We start from the raw sequence: 24729 nt of genomic DNA on the forward strand, positions 1-24729 counted from the left end.
GTGGCTCATGCCTGTAATCCTAGCACTCTGGGAGGCCGAGGCAGGAGGATCGCTCAAGGTCAGGAGTTCGAGACCAGCCTGAGCAAGAGCGAGACTCCCCTCCCCATCTCTATTTAAAACAAAATCACAACTAATTAGCTATTTTTTTAAAAAAATTGTATGCTCATTATAAGAAAAATTGGAAACACTCGCTCACCCCAAGTCACCACCACCACCAACCTGTGCACACTTCGGTATCATACTCCGGAGTTGCTGTCATGTTACCAGTGGAAAGGACGCCTCCAACCCCCCCGCACACACATGAGCTGGCTGAAAGGAAGGAAAGTAATATTAGCTCTAAAAATGCCAGGCCCTCACCCCACAGGACGGGATGTTCTAGCCACCTGGCAAGAGCAGGGGTAGCGGGGGTCAAGCGGGGGTACACGGGCAGGACGTGGGGGCCACAGGGGTAGGGTGTAGGAAGCGCAGAGGCGTGGTGAGAGGGCGCGGTCGGGGCTCAGAGGCCTGGGTACAGAGACGGGGCTCATGGCGGGGCGGGGGGGGGGGGCGCAGGGGCGTGGCGTGGCGGATGGGCGTGGCGCAGGGCACAGGGGCGGGGCTCGGGGCTCACAAGCATGGGTACAGGGGCAGGGCTTGCGGGCGGGGCGTGGGGCAAGAGGCGGGGTGTGGCGCGGGGGCGGGGGCGAGGCGCAGGGCCCAGGGCACAGGGGCGGGGCTCGGGGCTCACAAGCATGGGTACAGGGGCAGGGCTTGCGGGCGGGGCGTGGGGCAAGAGGCGGGGTGTGGCGCGGGGGCGGGGGCGAGGCGCAGGGCCCAGGGCACAGGGGCGGGGCTCGGGGCTCACAAGCATGGGTACAGGGGCGGGGCTTGTGGGCGGGGCGGGGGCAGGGGCGGGGCGCAGGGCCCGGGGCACAGGGGCGGGGCGGGGCGCGTGGGCGGGGGCGGAGCGCGGGGCCGCTGGCCTGGCGGGGCCCGCACGCGGGCGGGGCGGGCGCCGGGACGCGAGCCACGGGCGCGTTGGTGCCCAGACGGCGGCAGTGGCCGCTTGCTCGGCCCGGCGTCTGTCCTCGCGGCGACCCCGCGCCCCGGCCTCCTGGCCCCGGGCCGGCCATGCCGCCGCCCGCGCCGCCCACCGTGCTGGTGCCGTCGGAGCGCGCAGTGGTGCTGCTGTCGTGCGCCCTCTCCGCGCTGGGCTCGGGCCTGCTGGTGGCCACGCACGCCCTGTGGCCTGACCTGCGCAGCCGGGCGCGGCGCCTGCTGCTCTTCCTGTCGCTGGCAGACCTGCTTTCGGCCGCCTCCTACTTCTACGGGGTGCTGCAGGACTTCGCAGGCCCCTCGTGGGACTGCGTGCTGCAGGGCGCGCTCTCCACCTTCGCCAACACCAGCTCCTTCTTCTGGACCGTGGCCATCGCCCTCTACCTGTACCTCAGCATCGTCCACGCCGCGCGCGGGCCCCGCACCGACCGCCTGCTCTGGGTCTTCCACGTCGTCAGGTGGGTGGCGCGGCGCGTCTTCCCCTCGAGCGCTGACCCAGGCCGACCCCCTGCCCCCGCCCCTGGGCCCTGCCTGCTGCCCCTGTGGCCTCGCTCCCCCTCTGGCAGCCGCGTCTTCGGGGCACCCCAGCCCTGGGCCGGCGGGAGGATGCCAGGCTGAGCCTCCTGCGAGCTGGGCGCCTCAGCCCTCACAGCTGGGCCCTGGTCACTTCGAAGGGACTAGGGGGACACTGTGTCCTCTGTCTCCTGCTTCACTGTGTTCGGGCCATCTCTGCTGCCCGCGGGGAGACGGGCTGGGAGAGGAGGTAGGCGGTTGCCCAGGGCTGGGGAGCAGGACACCTCCCAATCCTATGCCCCCACCCGCCCCGTGCCACAGTGGGCGTGGTGCACTCTGCCCCTCCCAGGCTGCGGTGCCTCCCGTGTAAAATTCATGGAGGACTGTCAATTTTATTTTGTCTTTGGTTGTTTCTAGCCTTCCGGCCCCAGTCACTTGTATTTTTGTTCTGGGTGATCTTGACTTTCTAGGGTTGAGCAGCTCTAAGACTGAGGTCAGTGGCAGAGCAGAGCACTGGTCTGGAAGTCTGGGAGTCCACCTGGGGTCTCTGAGGGTGGGGAAAACCGGGGCCTTGCCCTGCCCTGAGGTTCAAGCACCTCTCAAGTAAGCCCTCACCCACAGAAGCTCGGTGCTTCCCTGTGTAATTTCAGGATTTGAAACTCTCAGGGCGACCTGTGCTGAACTGCAGGCAAGAATCCCTGAAATGTTTTCCTCTTCTCCTTTCTCCCGATCAGAGCACCAAAGACTGCACTAATTATAGGTCCTTTCTATTAAAAACTTAAGTGCTTTCCAAGAACTGAGAGGACAGTCAGCACTTTGGTAGAGACAGGTCACCTGGGTGTCACACGGTGAGGCCATGAGGCCTCTCGATCTTGCAGCTGCTGAACAGAGGCCAGCCAGTCCCTGAGAAGCTAAGTGACCTGCTTCTCAGCTGTTCAAGTCACAATCTTTGCAACATGTCATTCAAACTGTGGCTCAGTTGCTGCAGGGACCCATGGAAAAAGGGGCTGCTTTTCCTCCCCGGCAGCATCCTGCCCGACCCTGTCGGAGACCCAGCAGTCCTCCGTGGCTGATTGGGTGTGGGCAACGTGTACACGGAGTTCACAGGTACTTGCAAAGGAGCCCAGAATGGACCTTTCTTTGCAAGAACCTCTTCTTTTTCCCCTGCTTCTTTTTAAAAGTATTGACTACAATCTATTTTTAAAATGCTAAATAGAACCTGGTACAGCTCCTATGGAAAAGACGATTGCCCAGCAACCTGAGATGGGGGTTCCTTCTGTTCACTTCTCATCAGGGACCTTCTAGCAGAGTTTTCTGTGATGCTTAGGCAAGGCTTCCTTCTAGGGAAGTCTGTGTGTCCCCTTCTGGCATGAAAAAGAGGCAAATTACTCATCTTGTCTGTTGAATGTGGTCCACCTGCTTCTTAAAAGAAAAGAAAATTAATTACCTGTATCAAAGCTGGAAAGAGAGTGTGACAGTTTATTCCCTGGAGTTCTCTATCAGAAGTTAGCACTCAGACTTTGCTAGTCTCAGGAAATTCTAAAACCTGTCTAACAGGTTCATTTATTGACCCAGATCCTCCCAGACTACATTGCTATGACCTTGCTAAGGAATCTACAATGTATTTCTTCGGAGTATTAGTTTATTGTTGCAGGATCTGTTGATGTGGGAAATATTAATATCATCTTCAGACATAGACTAAAAGATCATCCACTTTTTAACCATTTCAGACTACTGAAAATCTGTCTTCTTCAAACCTTACAGTCTTGGAAGGTATTTTAAAATATGACAACAGAAAAGATTAATATCTCTATTCTGGTTTTTGGGGGGTTTTTTTGTTTTGTTTTTTTTTTTTGAGATAGGGTCTTGTTCTGTCCCTTAGGCTGGAATGCAGTGGCGCCATCATAGCTCACTGCAGCCTGAAACTCCTGGCCTCAAGGGATCTTCCTGCCTCAGCCTCCCAAAGTGCTGGGACTATAGGCATGAGCCACCAGGCCCAGATGATATCTCTATTCTATAAACAGTTTTTAGTAATTGATTTTTTTTAAAAACCTGTACTACTCAGCCATAAAAAGGAAATGAATTAATGTCTTTTACAGCAATTTGGATGGAACGAGAGACCATTAACCTAAGTGAAGTATCCCAGGAATGGAAAAACAAATACCACATGTATTCTCTAATAATTTGGAACTAATCGATGGGCATACATGGGCACAGAAAGAAGTAAAAGTCATTGGAAATCAAGAAGGAGGGAGGTGGGGGGGAGGTAAAAACCTACCTAAGAGGTACAGTGAACACTATTTGGGTTAGGGGAACACTAGTAGCCCTGACTTAAGCATTATAAAAGCTATCCATGTGATAAAAACATCTGTACTCCCTTAATGTTTGGAAATTTTTAAAAAACCTGCAAATATTCTGAAAAATGGACAAAATAGTAAAAGCAGTTGATAAATATGTCTGGAAAAAAGTATAGCTCCATTAATACTCAAAACAATACAAGTTATAACAGTGAGGTACCATTTTCTCATTAAATTAGAAATAAAGTAGTAAGGCAGAATACTAACCTTATAAATGCCAGTGAAACGGGTATTTTCCTGCATTTTTATTGACAGTGTACATTGAAATAATCCTTGTAGAAAGTGTTTGGTTCATACTCCTTGATCCAGTAACCCTATTTACCAAGACCTAGTCTAAGGAGATAATCTAAAATGTGTACAAAGCTATATGTACAAAGGAGTTTGTGAGGCACCGTTATAGTGAGAATTTGGAAGCAACCTTAATGTCCAACAATAGGGGGACAGTAAGTTAAAGTCTGCCCTCCCCTCCTGAAATGTTATATTAAATACTACTTGCGTGGCTGGCCACTGTGACTTACGCCTGCAATTCTAGCATCACTTGAGGCCAGGAGTTCAAGACCAGCCTAGACAATAGTGAGACTCCCATCTCTACAAAAAAGAAAAAATTAGTCGGTGTGGCGGTGCACATCTGTAGTCCCAGCTACTCAGGAGGCTGAGGCAGGAGGATTGCTTGAGCCCAGGAGTTTGAGGCTGCAGTGAGCTATGATGACACCACTGCACTCTGGCCTAGGCGACAGAGCGAGACCCTGTCTCAAAAAAAGAGTAAGTGACAGACAGGATGCCCACTAAGCCCTAAATACTTCAGTGTGTATTTCCAGAAGATAAGCACAGCCTCTTACAGAACCGCATGCACCTGCTGAAAGCAGGAAGTTAACACAGTACCGTTACCTGAGTGGTGGACTTCATTGAGCTTTTTGTTCATTGTCTAACAATGTCCCTGATATCAAAGGAAAATCCTGGCTTATATGTTGACTTAGTTTTCATGTGTCTTTATTCTTCTTCAATCCAAAACAGTTCTTCCATCTTTCTTGGTGTTTTGTGACATTTTTGAAGAGTACAGGCCTGTTATTTTGTAGAATGGCTCTTAATCTGGGTTTGTCCAGTGCTTCCTCATGAGTGGTTTCAGGTTCTGTGTTTCTGCCAGGACATCCCGGAAGCATGTCCTTCTTGTTATTGCGTCCTCCCAGGTGCCTGGTGACTTCGGTTTATTCCCTGACTGGTGGTGTTAACTCTGATCACTTGGCTAAGCTGATGTCTGTCAAGTTCTTGCACTACAAAGTTACTGTTTTTCTTTTTGTAATTAATAAATATCTTGAGAGACATTTCAGGCTCTATAAATAGCTTGTTACCCCTCAAGCTTTCACCCAAGGGTTTAGCATCCGTTGTTTCTGACTTTTTTTTTTTTGAGACATTCTCACTCTGTCACCCCTGACTAGAGTGCAGTGGTGTCAGCCTACCTCACAGCAACCTCAAACTCCTGGGCTCAAGTGATCCTCTTGCTTCAGTCCCCCGAGTAGCTGGGACTACAGGCGTGAGCCACCATGCCCGATTAATTTTTCTATTTTTTGTAGAGATAAGGTGTCGCTCTTGCTCAGGCTCCTCTTGAACTCCTGGCCTGAAGGCATCCTCTCGCCTCCCAGAGTGCTAGGATTACAGGCGTGAGCCACTATGCCTGGCCTGATTCTGACAATATTTTGAAATGAGTTTTTTGGTTGTCATTGCCTTTTTAAGGTTGTATGAGAATATTCAACATTCAAGGGAAATCCCCATGTTTAAGACGTCCCTTTCGACTCTGTCTTAGCTGTGGAGGTAGCTACAGGTGCCCCATATTTTTCTTTCCTGTTGATTTGCATCAGTGGCCGCCTGTGTACGATACCCACAGAAGGGAGGGCCAGAGCTGCCAGGGTTGGGGTCATTTCCCACCCTCCCGCAGAAGGTGACCTGCCTTTCCTAGCGCTGTCGGCAGCCCGTCCTCTCCATGAGGTGGTGGGCTCCTGAATGATGCCAGAACAGGATTGATGGGTGAGTTAACACCCTCTCTGGACCTCGAGGGTGCCAGGCATCAGCCCATGTGGCCTGTGGGTATAGGGGAGCCCAAGGGGGCAGCTCATCTGGGAGCCAGAAACAAGGGTCCTGCCAGTGGGCCCGCCTCACACAGGCTCTGAGCTTTGAATACCCCTTGATACAGCAGTCCTGTTTCTGGCTCCACTAAGGTGGGAGTGGGTGGGGCATGACTCCGGCAGGGAGGGGCTCGTGCCCCTCACCCACGTGCCCACCCACCGTCTGGAGTTTGCTTGGTTTTACAGAGGAAGAAAGAGTCTGTGGCACTGTAGGTTTACCATTAAAACCCTGCTCTCGAGGGCATGGGAAGTCCCAGCACAGCAAAAAGGGGAAACGTGTGCCCAGAGAGCTCTCTGATTTGAAACGAGCTCACTTTGGGGCTGGAGGGATGAGGCCACAGGCAGAGTCAGGCTGTTCTGGACATGCTTCCCAGGCACACAGTGTCTGAAGGAAGGAAAGATGGGCGCAGAGGCCTGGTGAACAGGACCCCATGTTGGTCAGTGGTCCCCAAATAACAAGAGTTTAACTGGCTTTTGTTTGTTCCTCCCAAAAAGTTTTCAGAGGTCCCTGCTGTGCAGTAAGGTTGCAGCACTGAATTCACGTGTGCAGCAGGAAGTCCCCCCTGAACACTAGCACCAGGGGGCCGTGACAGCAGAGGCTGCCCCTTGACCCCTTGGCTAAGGCAGCCAGGACCCAGGTGGGCAGGGAAGCATCTCTGAGTTTGGGGCTGCAGACAGCGGCAGGGCGTGAGTGTGCATTTGAAAGTGCCTTTGGACATTCGTCCCCCTTCAGCCAAAGCTGCAGAGTGACCTCATGGTGGCCTGGCCCAGTGGCTGATCTCTGGACTTCTCCCACGTCCTAGCCCTCTGCCTCATGAGCTGGACAATAAGTGTCCATTGTTCTTGAGGAAGAAACCTCCAGGCAGCCTCTCAGCAGGCCTCACTCCCTGCAGCCAGCTTTCCCAGCCCTGCTCTCCCCTGCTCCCAGGAGTTTTCTCAATTGGCACATTGTTGCACAAGAGTTTTGTTCTCAAAGCAGTTTTTGAGTTGTGTTAACATTCATGGCTCCCCATGGGCCACACAGTACCTAAACCAGGCACTGTGTTTGGCTCACAGAAGGGGGAGGAGACCCCTTTGTTTTCTCCCCAGTGGGTACCAACCCCCAAAGATAGGTATGTAGGAAGGGTGGGGTTTGGGTGAGGAAAAGGTGCAGGAATCCAAGGGTGGGAGCAGAGAATCGAGCAGACCCTGCCTGAGCCCCTCAAAGTCTAACCACTAACCCCTTCATGGAGGTGGGGAAGGGCATTCAAAGCATCTTTGAAAACCAGTGGAATTCTCCCTGTTCTTGTGTGCAGTGGAGGTGTGTCTCCCTCACTGCAGGTGTGCCCCACCCTGACTCTAGGTTCCAGGGACCACGTGGCAGCAGGTCCCCCATTGGGCAGGGCTGGGAACTCTGAGGGACCCAGCTCTGCTGGGGAGGTGTCAGGAAACTCAGTTCTGGGGACAGGCCACCTGCTGTGATCATCTGACGAGTGCCCCGGAACTCAGGTATTGGAGATGATTTCCTCACGGCGTGGCTAATCCTGTGTGGTGCTGCTAGTTCCAGTTCTCTGGAGGAGATTAAAAACCAGAAGGACACCGAGTTCCAGGAGGGGCTAGATGGCTCGTTCCCAGTTTCCCTCCCTGGGCTGGCTGAGGGTCCCGCCCACCTCTGCCAGTGGGCATGGCGGGGTGGGGGGTTTCCAGTTCATCCGTCACCTGTGGGGTCAGGGCCCCCAGGAGCTGGGATAGCGTCCCCTGCCCAGAGCACGTGTCTCTTCCCCCATAGTTTGTAGAAGCCTCTTAGTCTGCTCAGATTGTGTCATGAGGTACCAGAGACAGGGGGGCTTAAACAGCAAGTTCATTCTCTCATGTTCTGGACACTGGAAGTCCAAGATCAAAGTTTGGCAGAGTCGGTTCCTTCCGAGGCCTCTCTCCTTGGCTTATAGACGGCCTATGCCTTCTCCCTGTGTCTTCACGTGATCTTCCCCGTGTGTGTCTATGTCCTGATCTCTGCTTATAAGGACACCAGTCATACTGGGTTAGGGCCCATCTAATGACCCCATTTTAACTTAATTACCTCTTGAAAGACCCTGTCCCCAAATACAGTCATGTTCCAGAAGTTAGGACTTCAACAGATGGATGTGGGGGGCACATGGTTCAGCCCATAACAGCCTCCGAGCGGGGCGGACGCTGACTTGTGTTTTTAGGCAAACACCGAGCAGAGCTGGGGCTCTGGGAGATGCTCTTGGTGCCCCTCCAGGTGGGGGCCTCTGCTTGGAGCGTGGTGTTCTGGGCTTCCTCCTTCCAGGCAGACCCAGCCAGCCTGCCCCCAGCCTCAGAGCCACAGGTTTGGCGAGGAGGGGCCTTACCAGTCACCTGCTTTAACCCACGTCTATCCCCTCCCACCCACCCCACTCCACACCTTTATGGCATCCCCCCAAACACGGACTCTTGGCCTCCCTTGGTGGAAGCTGCCCGTTCAGCCCTCAGTTTTAGGACTGAGTGGGACTCACCTCCCTTTCCTCCGGCCATCTAGCCCCTTCTCCACTAGCAGGTCGTCTTGGGGACTGTTTAAACACCCGAGGGTAGCTCAAGCCCAGCATGTCTTCACATGCTCCCCAGGTGACCCGGCTCTGGTGCCAGCTTGCCAGGCTCAGACTTAGAACGTGGGTCGCAGGTATCCACACAGAGGCAGACAGGACCTCGCAGCAGCTGCTCTGAACCACCATACCTGGCATCGGGGCAACCCCTCAGACCACGTGAGTTCCGAGGTTGTAATCAACGCAATCCCTTGGTCTCTGTCGCATGTGCTGTCGTTAAGCCATACCTTATTTGTTATGACTTTATTTTTTTGAAGGGGAAAACTGTTAAGTGGTGCATGTCAGAATTGGAAATATGCGTTTCTGTAAAGCAGGAATTATACCACATGTTTGTGGGACAGCTATTAGACTCAGACTACCTGCAGCTCAGGGGGGCCACCTGGCCAGAGAGTGACTTAGCCTGCTCTTCTGAGGTTCCTGAAGGCACCGACTTCCTCCTCACCCTGTAGGTCAAGAACCTGGGGTACCTTCAGCTCCCGGCCTTCCATCCTCCATGCAGTGGTGTCCTGGAGCCATCTTGAGGGACGTGATGGGTACATTTTAGGGAATTCTGTGAGCTGTTAGCTACAACCATTATTAAAGGTTAAATTGTATTAAAAACAAAAGTAACAAATACTCAAAGCTTATCATGTCCTAATTATTTTACTCATATCTGCACGCTTGAGGCTATTTGCATCCGTCACATCTGTGTGGCGGAAATACTGCGTGACGGTGCCACTGCGCATCTGCCCCCAGCTGCACGTGTCAGTGGCTTCCAGTTGGCCACGGTGGGAGTATCAACACCATGGAAACGGGCAGCTGCTACAAATCAGGACTTGATGTATTGCTTTGTTGATTTTATAGAGCAGAGGTCAACAAACTTCTCCTGTAAAGGACAAAATAGTAAGTATTTTCAGCTCCATAGTCTCAGTTGTAACTGCTCAACTCTATCAGAAAGCAGCCACAGACAGTTTGTAAATGAGTGGCTATGAATGTGTTGCAATAAAACTTTATTTTAAAAAGCAGATCATGGGGCCAGGTGCAGTGGCTCACACCTGTAATCCTAGCACTCTGGGAGGACAAGGCGGGAGGATCGCTTGAGCTCAGGAGTTCGAGACCAGCCTGAGCAAGAGTGAGACCCCCGTCTCTATTAAAAGTAGAAAAATTAGCACCTGTAGTCCCAGCTACTCAGGAGGCTGAGGTAGGAGGATCACTTGAGCCCAGGAGTTTGAGGTTGCTGTGAGCTAGGCTGAAGCCACGGCACTCTAGCCTGGGCAACAGAGTGAGACTCTGTCTCAAAAAAATAAAAAAACTTTAAAAATAAAATAAAAAACAGATCACGGGCTGGATTTGGCCTCGAGGGCCGTAGTTTGTTGGAGCCCTGATCGAGACTTTGAGAAAGTGATGGAGAAAATGTTAACAGTACAGATTAAACTTAAAAGCGTTACTTATCTCTGAGCTTCAGCAGAGACGGCAGCTATGTCATGGCAGGAGAAAGCCCAGCATTTAGCAGGGAGGAGATGAGAAGAGGCAGCATCATAGAGCAGGAAAAAATGCTCTCCTAGTATGAGAAAACTCTGACCTGATTCAGCAACGAAGTTGCCTATGTCACCAACCAGTGGCATTCTGACATAAGTCTTGCTTTCTGTGTCTTCCTCTTTTCACTTTCATCTTAACTTGTTCAGGGAAATGAAAGCATCAGCCAACTTCAGAACTGCTTTCATTTGCCAGTTGCATCCCTAGGCTGGCAAAATCCAGGGTGTGGCTGAAATTAACAGAAACATTCAGTGAGAACCAGTTGGCTGTATGGATTTGGCAATAAGGAAGGAGTATTGTGTATTTTATTATTATTTGTAAATTGTGGTGTGCTTCCCATCCTCTGTATCAGTGAAATTTGTAATGAAGTTATATGTGCTTGTATACGTGCATACATACACACATGCAAACATCTGCATTTTTCTGGAGAGCCAGTTGTGAAGCTACCAGGACACCACCGTCCATGACCATAGTTAATGAGTCCGGTCCAGCCTGCTTTGCGGGGTTATTAGACCATTCCTCCTGCTCCATTCCCACCGGCTCCCTGATGTTAAATATTTATTGCCTCTTCCCACCTCCCACTTACATACCTCCCCAACAGCTTCTGGTCCCAGTGTAGCTGCTACTCCCTGTGCTCAAGTTCAGACAGCTACTGCGTTGGTCAAGCCCACATTATTCAAACCCCTTTGTAAACCCTCTGCCTGTTGGACCTTCTCTCTGGCCATTTCCCAGCGCAAACTCAGCTCCAGGAATTTCCCCGTAATACAGACTACATCTATGACTTTGCAGCGTTAGTACTACAAGCCTGAAGTTAGAGTGTGGGTCTGTCACCGTGCGGTCTCCCGGCTTCCTGTGAGGCCCGCCAGGATGTGGGGGACGCCTGAGGGCGGACTGCGCTGGTCTGAGCCGGCCCATCCCGGAGGGGACTCCTCTGCTTGGGTGAGACCCAGCTCGAGTGCAGCCTCCTCCAGGGTGACTGTTCCCGCACACGGTGGTTTAACGTGTCCAGGATTCCTGCAAACGATGAGGTGCTGAGGAACGGCACATTATAACCTTAGGATTGGCGTTTAGCACTCTGAAATCCTGTCACCTCCTGTTCGATGATGTCCCGGCAGTGAGTATTTAAGGAGTGACCTGGGGAATGCTGTCTCAGTCACTTGGCTCCAACTTCATCCATCCATTCATGCATTCATGCATTCATTCAGCAAGCCCTTCCTTTGTCCCTCCCCATGCCGGGCACTGTTCTCGGTGCTGGAGATTAGAACACTGAGCCGACTCAGCCTGGGCCTCATGGAGCTCAGAGCCAGACTTATGTCGTCCGAAATCCTGGGACGTCATGAGTTTTAAAACGACAGCCCTTTCTTAGAGCAAAATGGTTTGACATTAATACGTATTAACTTACCAGATAAATAGCTTTGTATAGAACAAGTATTTAAAATGGACAGACTCCAGGCCCGGCGTGGTGGCTCACGCCTGTAATCCTAGCAGTCCAAGCCAAGGCGGGAGGATTGCTTGAGGCCAGGAGTTGGAGATCAGCCTAAGCAAGAGTGAGACCCTGTCTCCACAAAAAATGGAAAAATTGGCCGGGTGTGGTGGCGTGTGTCTGTAGTCCCAGCTACTTGGGAGGCTGAGGCAGGAGGATTGTTTGAGCCCAGGAGTTTGAGGCTGCAGAGAGCTATGATGACACCACTGCACTCCAGACTGGGTGACAGAGTGAGACCTTGTCTCAAAAAAAAAAAAAAAAAAGGAAAATGGACAGACTCCTGATGTAACTTGGTGGCTTTCTCATAACCCTTTAACTTTTTTCCTCTTCTGTGGCTTTGGGACTTCAAAGAGAACATGCTGCTTTCCCACCACTGAGGCTGCTGAGGGTGATGGTGACTCTGCCCTCAGTGCTCCTGCCTACCCTCGCAGGGAGGGCCGAGAGGGGATGGTTGGCCAGGGCACCTCTGTTGTGAAAACGTCCTGCTCCAAGGCTTCCCCGTCCCCGGGAGCTGTCTTTCTCCTTCCTACCCCCACCCCACCCCACCTCCTCAGCCAGTGCTGCAGCATTTGGGGGAATCTTCTCGAAGCATGGTACTTCTCCTTGCTCCGTTTCGGTATCAGATTCACGTGGAACTTTGATTTCATCTTGGGTCTGTGACTTGCTTTTAGGAAGAGCCCATATTCCTGACCCAGAGCTCTCAAAATGTAGCCAATTCCTGAGCTAAACCATTTCCTGGAGACACTGACAGTATCATTCCTGTTTATATACTGCTTTGCTACGCAGGTGACTGACCTAGGACAGGGGCACTTGTGTCCTATTCCTGGGGACAGAAACCACACGGGCCTCATGCAGTGCTGCCATCTGCACCACAGGCCGAGCCCTGGGACAGTCGGACATGACTCACTAACAACGCTGCGCCGCCTGCCTGGTCCTGGGCACCGCACGTATGCACGCTTGTTCACTCCCCTAACGACCCTGGCATGACACCCTGCAGGCACTGTCGTCATTCCCACTGTGCAGAGAAAACTGGCGTGTTGAGGCTAAATAACTCACCCCAGCCGGAGCAGAGCCGGGACTTGGACCCAGCCCATTGCACCAGAGTCCAAGCTCTTAACTGCCCCCTTGTGCCACCTCTCCCAGGAGCCACACGTAGCTTTTGTGTATCCCCTTGACCGATTTAAGCTGCTTTGTAAGGAACAGACTGGTACGGGGAGCTTGGAGAAGTGCCCTGGGGCTCGGGCCTAATCCCAGCTGTGTGGCTGTGGGGGGGAGCTCTAGAAAACTGAGCCCGGCACTGCCCTTAGAGGGGTCCTGCCTGTGCTCTGTGCTGCGGAGGCCCCCTTTGACCCCTGCCAGGCCATGCTCCCTCCCCTCTGAATGAGGAATTCTCCGGGCCAAGGGGCTGTGCCCGCCCAGAGCCCATGTACCCCCTCCTAGATCCCGCTGGGGGAACATGGGACCCTGGAATTCCCTGCCCAGGCAACCCCAAGCCACCCGTGTATGCACCCCAAGACCCAAGGGCTGGCCGGGGGCACCAACTGCTCATGGCATGTGTGCGTGAGCACGGACAGGTGGGCCACTGTTCCACGCTGGTGCCCAAGACCGCTCTGGGTGCAGGAAGGAGCTGGAGTGTGTGCTGGAGCCCGAGCTCCCACCTCATACCGTGCTAGGGCCAGTGTCCTAGGAGCCCAGGCGACACCTGCCCACCGGATTTTCCAGGGACACTGTCCCCCTTCTTTGTCATTTTTGCCCATGCTGGCGTTGCTGGGAGCCGTGGCCTGACCTCAGTGCCTCCCTCTTGTCATTCCTCAGCTGGGGGGTTCCACTGGCCATCACCATGGCAGCTGTCGCTCTAAAGAAGATCGGCTATGACGCCTCGGACGTGTCTGTGGGCTGGTGCTGGATCGACCTGCAGGCCGAGGACCGCGTCCTGTGGATGCTGCTGACGGGGAAGCTGTGGGAGATGCTGGCGTACGTCACCCTGCCGCTGCTGTACCTCCTGGTCAGGAAGCACATCAACAGAGCGGTAGGTGTCCCGCCTCACTGCCTTCGGAGCTCGGCACTCCCCACGTGGCCTCTGTGCCCAGGTGTGAGGCCCAGCAGCCCCAAGTCCTGGTGCTGAGATCAACCACCTTAGGGGACAGTCTGCATCTCTGGGGACAGAACCAGTGACAGGACAGAGGGACCGAGCACCTGCTATGTGCCAGGCACCGGGCAGGACGCTGTATCACAGAGTCGGGAGCCCCAGCCTGTTCCTCTTCCTTGGACGGACTTAAGGGCTCCTGCCGCCTGAGCGCCGTGTTCTCGGCCACAGCTCTCTCCTGCCCCCTGGCGGAAAGGCCGTGGCGGCTGCTTGAACTTGAGTTTGGCTGAAAGGTGAGGATGTAGCCAATTGAGAGCTGGGCTGGGATACCCCTGGGAAGGGAGGACATGGAATTTCATAATCAGTGTTACAAATAACCCACCTAATTAGCCTTAGGGATTACAATTGTTTCATGAATGGTAAGATTTTGAGGAATTCGGCTGGGCGTGGTGGCTCACGCCTGTAATCCTAGCGCTCTGGGTGCCGCTCGACGTCAGGAGTTCGAGCCCAGCCTGAGCAAGAACAAGACCCCGTCTCTACTAAAAATAGAAACAAATTAGCTGGACAACTAAAAATATACAGAAAAAATTAGCTGGGCCTGGTGGCGCATGCCTCTAGTCCCAGCTACTTGAGAGGCTGAGGCAGGAGGATCACTTGAGCCCAGGAGTTTGAGGTTGCTGTGAGCCAGGCTGATGCCACTGTATTCTAGCCCAGGCAACAGAGTGAGACCGTGTCTCAAGAAAAAAAAAAATTAGGAATTCATAATAGGCTGGGCTGGCCATAAAGTGTAGGAAAGAACGATTTTCCTCCATACCTTGGCCAAGCTGTTCCTTGCTCCTGATGAGCAGTTCTGCACCCTGAGGTAGGGGCCCCACCGTCCCCACAGCAAACTGCCACAAAAAGGCCTCAGATCAACCCGTCCATTGAGCCACTCGGCCACTCACTCAATGCATTTTTATTGAGCATGTACTAGCACGAAAGCACTGTAAACCGTGGGCTAGGCAGCATGTGTATGTGCAGCATAGATCCTGCCCTCCTAGGGAAAGGCAGAAGTGTCCATAATTATGGTCAAAGATGACATGTGACAAGGGGCTGGAGCAGTGAGAGGCTCAGAGGAGGTGCTCTGAATTTCTGAGACTCCCAAGCTCAGGCTGCAGGGTGCTGGCGATTCCGTGTCTCCTGGGCTCTCCGACTTTTCAAGGCTGAAGCTGTAGGAGGGTCGTACTGGTCTTTTGGGCCAGCCTGGTGACTCCGAGGCCATTTCTGAGTTAGGATGCTCCTTGCAGCCGTCTGTGACCTCCGGGATACCCAATCCCCGCCCAACTCCATCTGTGTCTTCTCAAGGCTTCTGGGTCCTTGTTTCACGTGGAAATCGCTGGCTGTCACCTGCCCTGGAGCGCTCTGCTGGCTGAGCCAGTCCTAGCTGGAGGCGGCCTCAGGACGTCCCAGTTGCTCTGGAATCCTCTTTTGTCTTGTAGTTGGTCTCCTGCCTGGGTGGTGAATGCCCTTCTCACCTCTTCCTCTTTCCCACTGCCCTTGGAAGGTTCCAGGAGCTGTGCCAGGCCCTCCCTCTGGAAGTGTCATTTTGTGTGCCTTTCTTCTTGCCCTTCCTGTGGTGGGTCAGGGAGCCCGTGGGGCTGTGCCTGCAAGGCTGACCCCTACGTGTGACAATGGGTCCTCTCTTACAGTTGGGCAAGGGTTTCCAGAGAAGAGGAATAACAGGGGGAGGGAGGTGGGAATGTGCGAGTTGCTCGCTGCCTCTAGCTAGGAAGGAGAGCCGGGAGCAAGCCTTGCTCTGAAGAGGAGCCAGCAGCGGCTGAGCTGACACCCCCCCCCACCATCCACCCCACCCATGGGCCCTGCTGGTTCTGGAGGGCTGGGGTGGGGCGCCAGCTCTCCAGGCTGCTGCTAAAGGCCCTGAGAGGAGGAGGCAGCAGGTGCTCTGAGCAGGCCAGTTGCAGAAGCTTGGGTGCTCAGAGATGTCAAGGTGGGTGACTCCACAGGACGCCAGGGGCCGGCTGACACCTCAGGCTCCTCCCCCACCTGGGCCTCCAGTGTCCCAGACACAGGACCAGCCAAGCTCAAAAACATGCTCTGTGAGTCGTTTCGTTTATTTTGACAAATTCAGTTTTGATCTGAAAGTGCCTCCTCCTGCCTCTCCTGAAAGACAGTCCCCAGGAGCAGGGATGCCAAGGGGCGTTGGAGCTCACCTCTTTCTGCTCCTGGGGACGCAGCAGTCCTGTGTCGGGGGGGGGCTTGCATTCCGGAGGGGGTGGAGGGGGATGGTGACCAGTTTATGAAAAACAAGGTAAACAACATCATAGGATCGAGGGTGAGAAGAGTGATGGAAAACAGAAAAGTAAATAGCGGACGTGGGGTTGGGACTATCTGGGAAATGCCTGTGCCGGTTATTTATTTATTTTTTCAGCACTCCTGTTTTAAAGAATTTATTTTACACCTCTTGTACCGCACAGCGTGTTTTAAACACTGCCATAGAACTCCCTAATACGATAAAGCAAAGACAAAAAAAAAGTTTATCTTACTAGAAATGAGATGCACCCTCACTTATAGTCTTCAAACATCACTGCACTCTAACTTCACAATTCGACAAAGCGTTCATGAAACAATCTGGAGACTAGTTTTAACAGATAAAGAACACCTTTAATCAGACATGTCCATCCTAAGTTGTTTATTAGGTGTGAACTTTACAAACATGCCTTATATTAGCCGTGGTGGAGCTGGAGGTTTCTTTGCCTTCTCCAAGCTGCAGGGTGAGAACCACCAAGTGTGGTGGAATTTACAGTCCTTTCCAAGGCCGCGGCTCCTGCTGCCTGCAGATGTCAGCCCACACATGTCCCTGTGCTTGTGGACCATTTTGGTGACCCACTGTGTGTTGGGATTCCTTCTTATAGCTTTATGGAAGGGATCAATGAGGATAACCTCAAAAAAATTTGCACGTGGAATCTTCGCCAACCCAGTAAGAATTCGGGGCTCTTAGAGCCCCGCAGTGGCATCCAGCTCGCTCCTCGGCAACAGGCTGAAGGCTTGGAGCAAACGTAGCCGGTTAACACTGTGATGGACAGGCTTGCCACAGGTTGCACCCTGAGGAACTGGGCGTTTGCGGCCACCATGGCGCACACGAATCCCATATGTGACATAACTTTGTATCCTGTGTGATTTACCTGAGAGCTGGCGGTACTGCCAGCAGCGGACCTCAGATGAAAGCGCATTGCATCAGACCGCTGCTTCCTCCATAGCTCCGGGGGTACTGTATGCACCGCTCGTGGCTTACCCAGTGGCTGCCGCCAGATGCAAAAGTGCCCATGCAGTTTCAGTAGGGCTGTCAGGCCTCATCCAGAAGGTGACACTTGAGCAAAGACTTGAAGAGAGTGAGGAAGTGAACCACATAGACTAAACAGGGAAGAATGTTCCAGAGAGAGGGAACAGCTAGTGCAAAGGCCCTGGGGTGGGCTGTGCCTGCACATTCGGGGAATAACAGGGGCCTGTGTGGCTGGAATAGCGGGAACATGGGGCAGAGCAGTGGGCATGCGGTCAGACTGGACCAGGGTCAGCCCTGCTGGGACGTCGCAAGGACCATGTGAAATGGGAACTGCTGAAGAGCTTTGAGCGGAGGCCTCACTTGGGCTGACCCAGGTTTGCAGCCCTCCTGCCATGTCTGTGCTGAGAGTGGCCTGCCGCGGGGAGCGGGGAGTGGGATGTGGGATGCGGGTGAGGGCGGTGGAGACAGCCCCCTCAGGAAGCAGGTGCCACTACCCAGAGAGGCCATGCTGATGCCCAGACCAGGCTGGGCAGAAGGGTCCAGAGTTTGGACTGTTTTGAAAGCAGGGCCCACAGGACTTGCCTGGTGGGGATTGGATGTGGGATGTGGGAACAAGGAGGAGTCAAAGCCGACTCCCAAGTTTTTGGCCTGGGCAGCTGGGAGGACGGAGTATCTATTAGCTGAGACAGGGAAGTGTGAGGCTCGGGGCTCAAGATCACATGAGCCGTCTAGGACAGCCTGGAGACATCCCCTCAGGGATAGGGAGTCCGAGGAGAGCCTGGGAGCCGGGGTTCAGGAGAAGGATCCGGGAGAAGGTTCAGTACACACCTGGGGCTCTTCAGCGCACGCATGGAAGAGGCGCTGGGCGTCTCCCCCTACCCTCCCAGCTAGTGTCGGCCCCTGGGAAAACCCGGGCAGCCTGGGCGGACGTGGCAGGACGGTGCCCATCGGCTCAAGGCTGCCCTGGCTGTCCCCACAGCACGAGGCGCTCTCAGAGTACCGGCCCATCCTCTCGGAGGCGCACCGCCTGCCGCACCACTCCTCCGCGGCCGATAAGAAGCTGGTCCTCATCCCGCTCATCTTCATCTGCCTCCGGGTCTGGAGCACCGTGCGCTTCGTGCTGACCCTCTGCGGCTCCCCCGCGGTGCGGGCACCGGTGCTGGTCGTTCTGCACGTAGGTCTGCCCTCCCCGGCCCTGGCTGCCCATCGCGGAGGCACGGCCAGACCCCTTCCCCCTGCAGAGGGAGCTGGGCTCACTGCCTTCCTCCCTGCTCAGATGGGGCCTTGGAAAGAGAAGGTGGAGGGATCAGGGCGGCCTGGTGGGTGGAAGCTGCTCTCCGCCAGCCTAGCCTAGGGGTATCCCCGGGAGAGCCCACTGATCCTGGGTCCTGCCCAGCCCGGAAGACCTGGGGCAGTTCTGCCGGCTCAGGCTGGCCTGGAGCTCTGCCCAAGGCCCACAGGGCCAAGGTCGTCCCAGACCAGCCCGGAGGGAGGGCGGCGGAAAAGTTTCTGGCTCCGCAGCACCTCCCAGCCTCCTCCCCTGTGTGTCTAAGACCGACTCCAGCCTGGCCTCACGCCTCTTCTTCCTCCCTGACAGGGTGTCGGGAACACGTTTCAGGGCGGTGCCAACTGCATCATGTTTGTCCTCTGCACGCGCGCCGTGCGAACCCGGCTCTTCTCCCTCTGCTGCTGCTGCTGCTGCTCTTCCCAGCCTCCCGCCGACTGCCAGGCTGGCCCTTGCGAGGCCCCTGCACCCTCCAAGCTGGGAGAATCACAGGAATCCAGCCGGACCCCAGAGGGACTTCCAAGCACCTGAGCTGCTGCCCTTCCTAGTTCTGTGCACAGGGGCTGCCCTCGTGCGGACAGGTGCTTCTGTGAGTCCCTTGCGCAGGGCGGGGGAGTGGGTGTCTGCTGCCCTGGAAGCCCCTGCTAGTGAAGCCCCCCACCCCGGTGGGGACCAGCTGCCAACTCAGCTTCTACCTCCTAGACTCTCAGGCGTCGTGTGCCAGTCGCACTGTGTCCTGGCACACTGGGGGTCGTTCATCTGCACGAGGGTAGCAATGAGAGTCAGGGAGACCAGGGGTCCATGGTCACTGCCAAGGTGCCTCTCGTCCAGCTGCCCTCAGTGTCCTGAGGACCTCACAGCACTGTTTACAATTTGAGGGACCCACATCTGTACACCCATCTGTGTATGATTAAATAAAATGACAGCGATGTGTCCCCCACCCAGACATCATGAAGCAGATTCCCTGGAGAGTCCGGCTTTTCCTGGACAGCTTTGCTGGTCAACAGAGAAGCCAGTTACCTTTAAGCAGGTTGAAGTTTCCCTTGAGGTTGTGTGGTGACCACCACGTATGAGCACAACCCAGCACAGCTGCTCAGGGACAGCCAGTCCTCTTGGGGCGTCCTAGATCCCGTCAGTGGGTCAACAACCCTCGACGCAGATCGAGTGCGAGTTTCAAGCACAGCCAGAATCCAGACCCCTGTCCCCACTGTCAGCCTCCGAACATACAGGTTCCTCTTCCCACTGCAAGGCTGGACCGAGGAGCATCTCAGGGACCCCCCGAGGACACCTCGCTTCTCTCCAGGTCCTTCCTTATAATCCTCCTGTTCTCAGGGAGACTGAAATCGGGGTGAGATGGGAGGGGATCTGGTTTATTCACTTCCTAGGTCTGTTTTTTATGGAAAAGGTGACCAGAGTTGGTGAATGATCCAGATACCAATTCCTCCCTGAAGGTGACAGTTCAAGATTCCGCTGTTTGGTATTCGGTTGAGGGAAGTAGCAACATGGATTATGTACGTTTAAAAGGAAAAGGATTTAAAATAAGCAACTGCATCTCTATTTATTAGTATATCCTACGATCTTCCACCAACACTTTCCTCTGTCTTTCGAAAGCAATTTCTCCCTTAAGCCGCAGAAGCCATCGGCTACGAATGGCAAGTGTAGGTCTTCCCCGGGGGGTGTGGGGGGGGCGAGCCAGGGAAAGGACTCCCCTGGATTCGTCAGAACTCTTCAAGACGGAAATGGTTTTCTGAGCCTGGTAACGTGGATCTGGATTAAAGCTAAGTCATGCTATGCTGTCGGTTCTTGTTTTATTCTCCAAAACAACATCTGTATCAGGAACGGAAGGGTTGTGTTGAAGACTAAGTCCAAACTGTCATTTTTGGTTTCATTTGAAAACAGATTTTTTGATGAAGATCGGCAAGAGGAGAACATCTCCTCAGGGTTCAAAGTCCTTACAGACACCCTGAAGACAGTACAGCAGGAGTCGGGCACATAGCGGGCAAAGACCTCGCTCACGTTGGCTCCTAGAGTGGAGCGTCCTTCGGGAATGTGCTTGCTGCAAGGGGAAGATGCTGCACGGTGACTCAGCAGCAGGCCCAGAGGAACAGCTTAGAATAAACCCGGCTCGGCGAGGCCCCAGCACTCGCTGTCTGCAGAGAGCCCAGTCCGGGCGAGGCGTGGCCTTCCTCCGAGCGGCCGTGCTCAGGAAGGGCCTGCAGAGGGAGGCAGAGGCTCACAAAACACCTACAATTTGCTGCCCCGGGCGCACTCGTGTCTTCATTCCAGTTGTTTGATGCCACTGGCTGCACTGTCTGTTTTGGTGAAAACCTCCAAGAAGTCACGCCTTGGGTATTTCCGCATCAGCGTCCTCTGCCACCCACCCTGGCACTGCAGACAAATGGTTGCCGTGAATGGTGGTGACAGTGCGGGCAGGGGAGGAGCTTGTCTGGGTGCCTGGGCCTCTGCCTGGCCAACCCCGAAAAAAGCATTGCCTCTTTCTTAGACCCAGTAGGGAACCAGTCTGGCCGGGTGGGCAGAGCTCAGGGCCAAAGCGTGGATGGGAAGGCAGGCGCACCTAAACGTCCAAGAGGGGCTGTTGCTTCTGATCTGGGCATCACACGACCAGGCTCCTTCTACACTTTGCCCAGCCCTGGCGGGTTCCTTTCTCCTCTGTGGGTGTCGTTAATGTTTATCTGCCCACATCCCTCGGTGACCCCAGCGTAACCTCGGCCGCAGCGGGTGCTGCAGTGATAGCAGTGTTCTCAGCCTGGCGTCCCTGTTTTCACGCACTGTCTGAACCTCGGTCTTTCCGTCATGTTTACCAGCCACTTTCTGCCTCTTTGTGTTTCTGAGAGTTGTTTGGGTTTATTTGTTCAGTTTTGGTTTTTAATAAAGATTATTATTTGGCCCAAGCTGAGGGTGCACACGGAACTCTTCCCATGTCCATGACAAGAAAAACTGTCTTTACAAACTTCCTGTCGTGGCACAGTAGCGGTGTGAGTTTTTGCACATGCAGAATTGTAATGAAAACCCTGACCGTGTGGATGGAAGCTGGAGTCTTGCTATTTTAAATTAAATAAATTAATTATTTTTCTCCTGCGTGGTTGGTAAACTGATTGCCCCCTGACGTGGGGAAGGCTAGAGGGGTGGGCGGGTGGCTCACACTGGCGGAGGTGGCCACCCCACTGACATGGCCAGCCTCTCCCACATGTGCCTGATGAAGATCTCAGGGTGAAGGAGGGGAGGGTGCATTAGAATACAGATTCCTGGGCCCTGTCCACATTCCAAGAAGGGAGACATTCCAGGGCTGAGCTGCCAACCCCATGCCCGCCATGCAGTTTCATCACGGCACGTGGTGACCCACTGCGTCTGCATCTGCAGGGTTCCTGGTGGTCAGGGACTGCTGGAATACCAGGGCTCTTCTCTGCACGGAGCAGCCTTCTGGAGTCAGCCCCTGGACCTGGCCGCCTGGCTTTGTGACTTGCAGGCCTGCACGGGCCATGCAGCCCCGCCTTCGGGTCACAGTTTTCTTTAACTGCTCCATCTTGGGAACTTTGCTCCCCAAAGCTCCCAAACTTTGTTTCTTTGTTCCACTCTCTAGATTGTGTGCAATTTAAAACTACATAATTAGCCGGGCGAGGTGGCTCACACCTGTAATCCTAGCACTCTGGGAGGCCGAGGCAGGAGGATTGCTTGAGGTCAGGAGTTTGAGACCAGCCTGAGCAAGAGCAAGACCCCCATCTCGACTAAAAATAGAAAACTTAGCCAGGTGTGGTGGTGCATGCCTGTAGTCCCAATTACTTGGGAGGCTGAGGCAGGAGGATCGCTTGAGCCCAGGAGTCTGAGGTTGCAGTGAGCTATGATCACACCATTGCACTCTAGCCCCGGTGACAGAGTGAGACCCTGTCTCAAAAAAAAAAAACAAAAAACCTACATAACTTAGCCCTAGAAGTAGCCTCTTTTTATGCTAATTTTGTTATTAAGGTGCAACATGTACAAACTTAAGTAGTAACTAAAGTGCCCTGTCCTGCTGCTTTGAGGTGACCACTTTGACTTTTCTAGCTATTCTCTCCTGTATTTGTCTTTGTATCTCTAAACTCGATGCCTTGTGCTTATCTGGGAGAAAAAGGAAGAAACCCCCCCCAACCCATCTGCCACACACCTCTCCTTCCCATCTGCCTCCCCTCGGTGACCCTTCACCACCTCTTCCCTGACCTGGTGCCTGTCCTCCTCTCCAGCGTTCTCACCACCCTCCTCACCCCAGTGAGCAAGACATGCTGTTCCAGGCTGCTCCACACCGTTCCCTCTTGCCTGGCCTCCTGCTTCTGCCCCTCTGCAGCCAATAGCCCACAGGGTCACCTCCTTCTCCCAATGCCTTCTAAACGGACCTCTGGGATGCCAGTCTCTGTGGAAACCATAAGTCCCAGGGACCACTCTACAGAATATGTTCCCCCAGAGCCTGCCCGGTCCCTGGCACAGAGTCAAACTCTATCGGCGGGTCAGCCCATCACGCACCCGAGGCTTAGGCCTTGCTCATCGGGAAAGCTACGGAAGGAGAAAGCTACAGCGGGGAAAGATGGACCACTTTCTGAATGAAGCACCTGGGTCCAAAAGCAATTACTCAGAACTACACCAGGAGAGTGCAGAATCCATGCCCCACGAGCAAAAAGGTTTGCCTGATGTAGTGGGGTCAGGACATTGGGAATAGCTGACAGCTGACACTGACTGAGCTCCTACTCTGGGCCAGGCCAGACGGGTAGCCCGTCTGTGCACAGGGTCCTAGGTACCACCCAGGTCACAGGCCCAAAAGCCAGCCCTGCTTGTTGACAACAAAGCTGAGTTTGCAGCTCAACAGGGGAAAGAAGAACGTTCCTATGACAGGGCCTGAGTAGGTTCTCAGAGTAGGAGAGAGTGACATTGGGATATGTATTGATATTTTTGAATTTCAAAATGTGCGATTTAAGATGAGATTTTCAATGTACGTGGGATTGGACAAGGATCGTGATATAATCCTCCCAGGTCTGTGGGCACAGCGTGGTGAGGATTTGGAGGTGAAGAGGTGAGCAACTTTGGGGTAGAAGCCGTCATTTGATGCTTTCTACTGAACAGCTGATGAATCTTTCCAGGAAGTTCCTGGAGTGAACCATAAAGTTATTTGTAGCGTTTCTCTTCCTGGGAGTAGTGCAGTGATGTTGACACAGGCCGCCAAGTCCTCAAGCCGAGCGAGGAAGGGAGAAGCCGGTGAGTCCCAGCAACAGGCCTGTGACCGAGAGGCTCTGGGTAGGAGAGGCTGGGTTCCAGCCACAGCGCCACAGTTTACAATCCCATCATCTGGGCAAGTGATATTGTCCTCACTTAGTCTCAGGCTCTTCTGAAATGGGATAACAGGCTAAAATGCGACCCAGTGCTTCGGGCAAGGGCTGAGCTGGAGAAAGCTGTCATTATCACTGCTTGCTGGCCCTTCCTGCATTTTCTAAGTGATCCTGAAGATTCTACTCCCTGCCCCACCTCCCACACCTTTGCGCCTAGTGCCCCAGGCCCAGTCTCAGCAGTCAATGGTGGCCCAGGGAGGGAAGACCCCTCCTTGTTGGGCCGCCCCTGTTCCTGACAAAAGCGTTTCCAGCAATTTCTCACGACCATGATGCCAGAGATGGGATCAGGCCCCCCCTCCCTCTGATCCTTTCTGTAGCTTTTCTTCTGGCAGAGAAGGGCAGAGCCCTGGGCTTGCCTGAGCCCATTGCATCAGGGGAAACTTCTCAAATACCGGCAGGAAAAACTTCTCCGCAGCCAGTATCTGTGTAGGCCTGGAGGGGAGCAAACCTGCCCCTTCCTGCCCATCTGTGGCTTCATCAGCCACCATCCCTGGAGGAAGGGCAGACGGGAGAGAGAATTGGAGGGCAGGCACTGAGTGCTGCCGAAGTTAGTTGACCAGCGCCACAATGAGCACAGACGAGGAGAGCCCTGGGGGCCCCGTGCATGCCTGGGGGGTAAGTCTGCCCCGCCGGGCACAGATCTGGGAAGCCTCGGGAATGGGGGGAATCATGGATGGGCTACATTCAGGAAAAGCATAGAACCGTGCTTCTAGAACTTTAATGTGAGCTTGAACCACTTGGGGATCTGGTTAAAATGCAGGTTCTGATTCAGTAGGTCTGGAGTGGAGCCTGATTCTGTGTTTCTAAGCCGCTCCTAGGTGACTCACAGACCAACGAGAGCTGGACACTCTGGCTCCAGGCTCTTCCAGTGCTTATCTGGTTTGGCTACGAGGGGAACTTGCGAGGCTGGGCAGCCCCTCTAGGGCTGCTGCTTCTGTAACATGTTCCTCCAGATCCCAGGCTGGAAATGTAAGATGCATTGTGAGATATATAAGATGCAGACTGGTGCCTCATGTGGTGCTAGATTCCATGTGTGCTGGTAAATGTTCAACAAGCTGGGGTGCAGGTGGGGGTGGGTGTTGCTGTTTATAGCGTGCGCTG

General features: G+C 54.1%; 2 protein-coding genes across 3 annotated transcripts in view; both read left to right on the plus strand.

Annotated features, from left to right (window-relative positions):
* Nucleotides 1-978: 978 nt before the first annotated feature.
* GPR157 (G protein-coupled receptor 157) lies at nucleotides 979-21350 on the plus strand. 2 transcript variants are annotated; one of them, XR_006733939.1, is made up of 5 exons: nucleotides 1011-1493; nucleotides 13421-13634; nucleotides 17951-18145; nucleotides 18569-18845; nucleotides 20156-21350. XR_006733939.1 is itself a non-coding variant. In XM_045546212.1 (4 exons), exons 1-4 carry the CDS (start codon nucleotides 1111-1113, stop codon nucleotides 18785-18787), a joined length of 1011 nt encoding a protein of 336 aa, XP_045402168.1. In that variant the 5' UTR covers nucleotides 979-1110; the 3' UTR covers nucleotides 18788-21350. The 2 variants fall into 2 exon arrangements, 1 of the variants encoding a protein (XP_045402168.1); XM_045546212.1 differs by having other exon boundaries at nucleotides 979-1493; nucleotides 18569-21350.
* A 2709-nt stretch (nucleotides 21351-24059) lies between these two features.
* Nucleotides 24060-24729, plus strand: part of SLC2A5 (solute carrier family 2 member 5) — a 28746-nt gene continuing 28076 nt past the window's right edge. Inside the window, exon 1 of the mRNA XM_045546213.1 lies at nucleotides 24060-24243. Coding sequence (XP_045402169.1) covers nucleotides 24196-24243 — 48 coding nt within the window. The 5' untranslated portion in view covers nucleotides 24060-24195. The remainder of the gene's footprint in view (nucleotides 24244-24729) is intronic.

This window comes from Lemur catta, chromosome 3, assembly GCF_020740605.2.
Source record: "Lemur catta isolate mLemCat1 chromosome 3, mLemCat1.pri, whole genome shotgun sequence".
Taxonomy (NCBI): Eukaryota; Metazoa; Chordata; class Mammalia; order Primates; family Lemuridae; genus Lemur; species Lemur catta.